At 37.4% G+C, this 9,413-nt stretch overlaps 1 protein-coding gene across 1 annotated transcript in view; it reads left to right on the top strand.

The window, feature by feature from the left end:
- LOC108630159 (esterase FE4-like) overlaps positions 1–9,413 on the top strand; it is an 18,898-nt gene that overhangs the window by 6,114 nt on the left and 3,371 nt on the right. Inside the window, exons 2-4 of the mRNA XM_018033242.2 lie at positions 301–503; positions 7,894–8,050; positions 8,150–8,470. Of these exons, the coding sequence (XP_017888731.1) occupies positions 301–503; positions 7,894–8,050; positions 8,150–8,470 (681 nt within the window). The remainder of the gene's footprint in view (positions 1–300; positions 504–7,893; positions 8,051–8,149; positions 8,471–9,413) is intronic.

Raw genomic sequence — 9,413 nt, 5'->3', positions numbered from 1 at the left:
TGCAGAACAAAAATGAAATGCATATTATTATTCTTAAAAAGAAGAGATTGATTTCTAGAATTCTAGATTCACACTTTAGATACATTATTCTACAGTCTAACGATTAAAAATTCCTGTCAAGTGATATTCCAGCTTGTTACGTCGATTCGACTTTCTAAATAGCCGAGCATGTTTCATTATGCATTCTATGAGCACAATGTCTCGCTCGTTACGTTTGCGTCATTAAGGCTAATAACTAAGGTTATTTGGTTCGTCAACTAGAAATCCAAAATTCTGTTCTACGACGTTGTGTGTCCATAGGATTGTTCCACAAGGCAATCGCGCAGAGCGGAGTAGCGGTTAATTCGTGGGCTCTCGCAACCATGGGTCCCAAGGAACGTGTGTACCAACTTGCCGCGAAACTTGGCGAGCATTCAATTGAACCCGAGGTCGTCGTCGAATTCCTAAAGACGATAGACGCGAGGAAGCTCGTTGCCATCGAAAGGGAATTTTTGACACCATTGGTAAGTCGATGCATGAGATTCGAGCAAAGATGCACTTCCAACCAAATTCCATTTTACTTGTCTTCAATTAGTCAGTAGAGATTACAATTTTCTGATCAACTTCTATATCCAATCGAAATATTTTGAAGAATGTATCAAAAAAGTCCATGCATTTTTAATGGAAACTTGACGTGGAGAAGGAATATAAATTTAGTTAAAGAAAGTTTATCTTGCATAATGGACAATGCAGATGCGATTGGACGATATCGATAAGATATGTCAAAGAAAGTAAAGTTTAAAAAACAGGAGCGTTGAGGAAGCGATTAAAAAAATCCCAGATACAGAAAAAATATCGATGAGACCAAAGACAAGTTTTTAATTTTTTCAAATATTTTGCATTACTAATTTAATTGAAATAAATAAGAATTCATTTAAACTTCAAATGTATAATCCAAGATCGCTCTTTCCATCTAAATAAAATGATTTCACTTTGCATAACATGACTTCTACTTTAGGCAAATTATTTAAATATACGTTAATTAAGATGATCAAAAGGTGATTGACAAGAAGTCTTATGAAATTCTTGCACTCGTTATTACACCCATGATATTGGATTTTATTATTATTATATTATTTTTATATAAACTCTCAGAATGTTAGCCCATTTGAACAAGAATGTTAAATATTTTTCATTGTACGTTCGTTTTTCAAGTTATGTTAACTCATATGAAATACCTATTTATTTCTAAAATGAATCCTTGTTATTCCTTTGTTTATTTCTGTGAATTTGATTATTAATTCATTTATTGGAAGGTATTATTCTTTAATATTTGGCCTGTAAATTGTGCAAATTCGTTATTAAAAATTACATCTTGAATCTGAAAAAGGTGAATTCATACATTAGAAATCATTTTTCGTCCAATGGAGGCATTTTCGAGAAAAATATTTCAGACGAAACTTTTATATTTTTTTGCATACAATCCGAATAAAAAATAAGTACCTGCTAAAACAACTTTCGGCCTGAAAATCCCATTTCTGATTAGTACCGGAAATTGCAACTACCAACGTTTAATAGTGTAGAAGAGCAGAATTAAAGGTGTGTATACACCAGTACTTTAATTACGAGTTTGCACAAGGTGTATGCACACACTTTTAATTCTGCTCTTCTGCAACACAGCATACTCGTATTAGTTAAGAAAATCTTTTAGACTTTCAATAAAAATCACTCTCCACCATTTTAATAGAAGTGAACGGATGGTCTAAAACAACCTGTATATCTATATTGATTAACTGGATTATCATCAAAGCTCAACAAAAACTTAAGCAAAAAATGTTGCAGAACAATACTTTCTAATAGGGTAATTTAATGCTAGTTTATGAACACATTGTCATTTCTCATTAATAAAGAGACTGCAACTATTTAATAAACATAGCTCGATATATGTGTACAGTAATTCCTATAAATATTCGGACGTTGTAGTAGCTGAGAACTATCGCTTTACATTGTTAGTTATAATACATTTATCAGATTTACTCTTGTTGAATAATGCACTTCCTCCACGTATACTATACTATGTATGAAAATATATCCTTCATTCTTTATTGTTTTATACATGTTTACTTATTACGAAAAATGAGCCCAATTTCGTCATTTCAAAAATATCCGGACATTTAACAATACCTTATTATTATTTATTCATAAAATGAATTACAGCATTTCTGTGATGTTTTGTTGGGTACACCTATCGTTGAATTACTACAAATAAACGACTGAGCAAACAGCAATTATTTGGATCAAATAATTTTGCGTTATTTATTACTATTCTACTGTTATACGAGTTCTTAATATTTTATTTGTTTTATCGGTGTCTTTTTAATGTTACGATATAGTGAATCCCATAAGTTTTCGATGGAATTTAGATTCGGTAATTGTAGCAAGATGTAGCACTTTAGGACAGCTATGTATATAATATTCTTGTGCAACCCAACATTTGTGCTTCGGATCATTGCCTTGATGAAATCTGTGCCCATTTCTACTGCACTTTGTGTTCAATTTTCATTGAATATGTTCCAATATTTACTTTTATCTAAGACAATTATCATCAACAAAAATTAGTTCTATCCCAGTAGCGGACATACACCTCCATACTATTAATCATCCGCCAGCATAATGTACTATTGATAGAAGAACTTTTGTTTCAAATTGAGTATTAGCTTCTTGCCAAACTAATTGTTGTCTAACTCATGTAGAACTCTCAAGGTTTTTGTGAGCGAGAAGTACGTCTTCCCACATTGGGATTTCATTTGTCCTCCAGATTAGGTAGTCATTCTTGACGCCGCAAATTTTTCTTCTCTCTCTCTTCTCGTTGCCACTCTAACTTTTTCTTTCTGCCTTTCCAAAACATTCCTCTAGTCTTCCTCTTCACTTTCTGAATTATAATGTCTTTCTTCTTTTAGATCATATTCCTCTATCGTGTGCTCTCTATCCTCCAGCCATTTGTTATCCTCCCCTACTCTGTTTCTTCTATTCACTGTTCTAACACACTCTTTTATCAGATTTATTCCGTTTCTCCTATTTTTCTCCTCAAATTTCATTGCTCTTATTAGTACTTTTTCATTTATTTCTCTCCGTTACTACATAGTTTGCCGTTTGCTTCTCCAACCCAAGTATCCATTTAATATATTTTCTCTTTAGTCTTTCCAACTTTTCCTCTTTCTTCCATCCCCAGATTTCCGCCCCATACAGTGCTATACTTTCTACCAGTGCCTCGAACATTCTCATTCAAAACCGCTTTTCTTTACGGTAAGATAGATGCAGAGATCTATATGTCACAACCGCAGGGGTTTGACGATGGATCTCGTCGAGTATGTCGTGTGAAAAGATCAATTTATGGACTAAAACAATCCCCACGATGCTGGAATAACAAGTTTCACTCGTTTATGATTGAAAATGGATTCACACAATCAATAGCTGACCCATGTATCTACATTCGACTGTCTAAATCGGGAAAATTGATAATTGTTGCAATTTACGTTGATGATGGTTTAATAGTCGGATCTGATCAAGAAGAAATTGATTTATTTCTAAAACTACTGACTTTGGAATTTAAAATCACCATAGGATCACTAGACTCGTTTTTAGGCATGCAAATTCAGCAGCGTGAAAATGGATACTTCTTATCACAAAGAGCTTATGTTGAAAAGATTCTGCAGCGCTTTGGTATGGCTGATTGTAATTCATCAAAAACACCTGCAGAAAATCATACGGATAAGGAAGAAAATGGTGCTCTTGATAGCTCTATTCCGTATCGTTCAGCAGTAGGGTCCCTGATGTATTTAGCATGTGCCACTCGCCCTGATATCGCTTATGCAGTATCAAGGGCTGCTAGATCAATGGCTGAACCAAAGATCCTAGATTGGTTATCTGTTAAACGTATATTTAGGTATTTACGTGGCACCATTGATTTTGGCCTAAATTATAAGTTTGCAAGTGGTGAGCTTTGCGCCTATTCACATGCAGACTTTGCCGGTGACTTAAGCACACGAAGATCGACTAATGGATTTATTTCATTTATTGGTGGAACAGCAGTCTCATGGACTTCTCAGTTACAGAAGTCAGTTGCTCTCTCAACTACGGAAGCAGAGTTCGTTGCCGCAAGTGAAGGTGCTAAGGAACTTGTGTGGCTTAAGAGACTTTTAAACGAGGTCAGGGATGACAAAAGAGTACCGGTGCTATTTATTGACAACGCTAGTGCAATAAAATTAACGAAAAACCACGAGTTTCACAAAAGAACCAAACATATAGAAGTTCGTTACTACTATGTTCGCGAATTGTATCAGAAAGGTGAAATTAGTATTGAGCATGTACGTTCTGAGGATCAGTTAGGTGATCTATTTACAAAGCCGCTAAACTCAGTTAAATTCAAGGATATGTGTAGTAAAATCGGACTTTGTACATGATACTATATATATATTCGGTAGTACAGTTTAAGGGGTGGTGTTAAAGTATTTATGTAACCTGTACTATTATATGCTGTAGATTGTTAAGCTAAGTGCTGCCACCTCAAGTTCGTCTTCTATATCTATATCAGGGGTCTCAGAATTTATCCCGCACGGCTCGTTTCCCCTCTTTTTCGCCCGTATTTCGATCCCCACTACTATTTTCTTCATGCGCCTTCGCGAAGCGAACCTATCAAGTACTAAGTACCAGTCCCCACCATGGTCGCGTCGTTCCCACTTTCCGGCCGAGGGATAAATTCTGAGACCCCTGATCTACATGTAATTTTCTTAGTCTCGAGCTAGCACTTGTCCAGTGCACATGTTCGTCCCAAGCACGACTGTATTTTTCTTTTTTGTATAATAAAGGGTTTAGTATTAATTTGCTTTGCCAAATTCCTTTAACCATCATAATACCGAATGCAAAAGAGAATCTTTCGCTCGGAATAAAAGAAGGAAGGGAATTTGTTGCGTGACTCTGGCTCTGATTGAAGAATCTCGAAATCAGGAAGCTAGCAAAGAATAAAATGCATACATAAATTCCGTTGTGGAGCTAATTATCGATTATAGACGAAAAGGCGTCTTAGACGATGCGTACTCCTTGACAGTCAACTGCCGACAAGGGGTCACGGCTCTAGCTCACCAGGAAGACGAGATTCCCCAGTTAGCGGCGGAATCGACGAATATTCTTTCGTATATTCTATGTGTACTGGCGTCTACCGAACCGGCTAGGCAGGCGGTGTTGATCATTTTTTCTACTCGCGGTGACTCAGTCGGCTATAGCCGGCGACTTTTTCACACGCGAATTAAAGAATTCCTAACGGCCGAGCAATGTTCTTAAACCGTTTTTAATAAATTTAATTGATCTTCAAACAATATGTTTTCATCTATCCTTGTTCTTCCCTTTCTGTATTTGTTAATATATATCCACACTTCCGCCTCAGTCTTTATATTTCTTATCTTTAGTTCTTCTTCCTCTTCCATTTTTATCTTTTCTTCTTTACACCATCTTCTGTATTCTTTTGTTTCTTTTATAAACACCTCTCTCTTCACCTTGCCTTTCTTTGCCTCCTGAGTTCTCGTTTCTTTTCCCTCCATGCTTTGCTATGCCATTTCCTCTCACCCATACTCTACTCTTCTTCTCCACCTTCTAATCTTCTTCTCCTCTTTCAAGATTGCTCCATGCACTTTCTCCTTTATCTCTTTCTAACCCTCCTCTGTCCCTCCCATAGTCCTGTTCCATCCTCTACAGTTACTGTGATAGTGTTCAATCCCCTCCTATGATCATATGCACTTTATTACTTCTCTCTCATCTTCTTTTTCCTTGTTAGTTGTTTCTTTCCTCCCCTTCATCCCTCTTATCGTAAACTCTATAGGTAAGTGATCCGATTCCGTCCTAGCCCCTTCTTTCAGGTTGCATATATCTTTATGTGCCTTATCATTCGTTACCACGTAATCAATTACTGATGTTTCTTTTTCTCCAATGTACGTCCACCCTCCTGTTTCTTCTCTGAATCCATTTTCCATCATCATTCCTAGCTATGCTATTTTATCCAATAAGACCTTGCCCTCTTCGTTTATCTCTTTGTTGTTCGATCTTCGACTATTTTCTCCAATTTCCTCTATCGGGCCTCCTTCCTCTCCCGTTCGAGCGTTAAAGTTTCCTGCCAACACTATACAGTTCTCCCTCTCTCCCTCAATCTCGTCTTCTATCTTCTTCAGCCTGTCCTTTATTTCTTGACAGTATACAATGTAAATCTTCCATCTCCTTTCATCTCTCTTCCAGCTTAGCTTCAGAATTCCATCATCCACCTTTATCATTTCTACCTTTCCCATTCCCTTCCTCAATGGCATTATAATTCTTCCTTTTGCTCTTCCTTTCTTATGTTTTTTCTTCGCTGGGATACAGAACCAGTCTTATCCTTTTTGTAGGTATTTACTCATATTTTCTCAGGTGTTTTCTTCTGTTCATGTTTCCACCATTCCTATCACATCGTGCGATAATAGATATTTCTATGTCTCATCACACTTGCTTGCCACTCCTGCTATATTCCATATACATATCCTAGCATCTTCCGCTTTCTTCCCTTTTCTCACTCCCCCCCCCCTCTTCTTAACGCCACCTACCTCCTCTTTCCTCTTTTACGTCCTGTCTTTTGTCATCCCACACAAACTTTTTTTCTCCTATTGTCATTCTTCTATATCCTACCTTCGCTGTTCTTACCTATGCTCTCTCCTCTCTCGCCCTCTCTCTGAGTTTCTCTTGTACCAATCTCTTCTTTTTTGACAAATGATCATCTATACATATTCCTGTTTTTCGTGTTTTCTTTCTTTACATCACCTCCCTTCTTTCTTCCCAGCTCCTCAGTTCTGCCAGTATCATTTCTTTTCCTTTCCCTCTACCTATCTTGATAGCCTTATTGACTTTAACCTCAACCTTCAGTTGCTTGGTTAAGAAGTTTTCTACTTCTTTTTCTCCTACTCTTTCCTTCCATTCTGTTCCCTTTATGATAAGTTTTCTCTTCTCTCTCTCTCTCTCTCTCTTCTATCTACCATCCTTTCCAACTGTGTGATTCTTTCCGTTCTCTTATTTTTCCCGCCAATTCTTCCCTTTTGGCTCTCCATTCCTCCCTCTCCCTTCGTATCTCTTCCCCCCACTTTATCATTTATTCTTTGTACTCTTCTCTCATCCTTTCTATTATGTGTCTAGTACTTTCTTCTATTATTTTCTACAACCGCCCTTACATCATCTTTTTCATAAATTCCTCCATCATGTTTTCATCCTTTCTTGGGTGATCTTTCTATGATCCTGCTCTTTCTGAATGCCTCCATTTCTTCTTCCTTGTCCTTTTCCCCTGTTTCATCAGATACCTCTCGCTTTCTTTTTCTTCTAAGGAGTCCGTCTAGACTGCTTACACTGTTAGATCTATATCTCCCCAATCTTTCTGCATTTGTAGGTCTTCCTTCTATCTCTTTATTCTGATTCATCCTTTCCTGTATTTTCTTAAGGAGAATAAAACTGTAAGATATATCTACTGTCCAAATATTATTGCAGCCTTGGTTGTAACAAAACATGTACAAAAAATAATGAATACAGGATTTATTTCCATACATGTGCATAGGAGATTAAATGTATTAATCTACTACATAACAATAACTTTGATGAACGTATTGTAATTAAATGTGTAAGGAGACAATTTTGTAACTACTGTAATATTTATGAGAATAACTGTACGTGAACGTTGACTTAGTATGGGATGAACAGAGAGGAGTGATATGATAACGAGAAACTGTACTGTCATGAAAAATTGTATTACAGACATAGTCAATTACAAAAATCCTTTGTCAACTATTATCACTAATTATCTTTCGAACTAAAATTTAGATATTGTTTATACTTTAATGAATGTTACAGCAACGTCACGTCGAATTTGGAGTATTTCTCCCAAGTATAGACGACAAATCTCCAAATCCGTTCATGCCGCAGCATCCGTCGGTGATGATGCAAAGGGGCATTCAAGTTCCTTTGATGATTGGTTTCAATAACAACGAGGGCTCGATGTTTCTGTCTCGTAAGTTACTTCGTTTCGTCATAGAATAGTATGTCTCGTGTACAAACTTTCCATATTTACATACGCATTTAAATTTTAACGCATTTTGGGGATCTTCAGCATTCCGGCCAAACGAAACCGAGCATCTCGTGGCGATCAGTGAGAATTTCGAAGTGGTGATGCCTCTGGAGCTGCGGACGCAAGTTAAGAAGCATGGGATCACTCCGAAAGATGTGAAACGCTTGTACTTTGGCGACAAGCCGGTTTGCGAGGAGACGAAACAGGAATATGCGGATTACATAAGCGATGCGCTATTCCTTCAAGGCATTTACGACGTGATAGATATTCAAGTAGAGAAGGCTACGCAGCCCACATACTTCTACAAATTCGTACTCGATATCGATACATGGACGAAACTCGTGTTCAACACTACCCTGCCAGGTATTCATTTTATTTCTATACAAGGTGTAAATCTACAGGTGGGTAATATTTTAAGGACGTGTTCTATGGTCAAAAATAAGACGAAAATGAAGAGAGAGAAAATTACGTTTGGGTCTTCGTTAATTACTTATTAACGTTTATAAATTTGGCGTTTCGGCCCCTGAAATAGAGCAATCCGACTTGCATCGGCGGTTGTTCTTACCATACGCACAGCTGATCGTCGTCGGTCAATGCATGTGGATAACGATGAACAGGACCGTAGTTATAATTTGTGGGCTTATCTCTGGTGACGAGTGGAGAACGCAAATTATTTTAAACGATGTGCCTCGCATTCCTCCTGATTACTCGCTAAATCCACAAGAGCACATCGACACACGCTCTATGAGATTTTTAAGTCAGGCGGGAGAATGCTCTTTTCTTCTCAACAAAAAGAAATATCCTATATATATACAGGGTGTCCCAGAACTAGTGTTAGGCCTTGAAATGGGGTGGAGCCATGGTGATTTTAAACAACTTTTTCCTTTGCAAAAAAGTTGTCCGAGGCGTGGTAGTCGAGTTATTAACAAAAACTCTCGACGAATCAGAGCACGAGTATACAAGGCGGGCGGGAGCGCGATAACCGCCTCGTGCGTTGCCGCGCCCGTATGTCGCGCTCGTGACGAGAACATAGGATTAAAGAAATGTTGCCTGCAAAAACGAACTAACAAATTGATTGAATATCAGAAGAAAGAAAGGGATTAGTCGTTACTTACGTTCACTGAACAAATGTAACATGCTCAATGAAATAACAAACAATTTTACAAATTACAGGATAGGTAAAATTATGAAAAATGTGAAAAGAATCGAAGTTGAACTTACTTCTTCGTTAGTCAGTGTACCTGCTCGTAGAAGAACGTCAATGGGTCAATGGGTCGACCTTCGACACTCGAAGATAGGACACATG

The sequence above is a fragment of the Ceratina calcarata genome, unplaced genomic scaffold, assembly GCF_001652005.2.
Source record: "Ceratina calcarata isolate Rehan_Ccalc_2016 unplaced genomic scaffold, ASM165200v1 scaffold706, whole genome shotgun sequence".
In the NCBI taxonomy this organism is placed as follows: Eukaryota; Metazoa; Arthropoda; class Insecta; order Hymenoptera; family Apidae; genus Ceratina; species Ceratina calcarata.
This window is presented reverse-complemented; position numbering and strand designations above follow the sequence as displayed.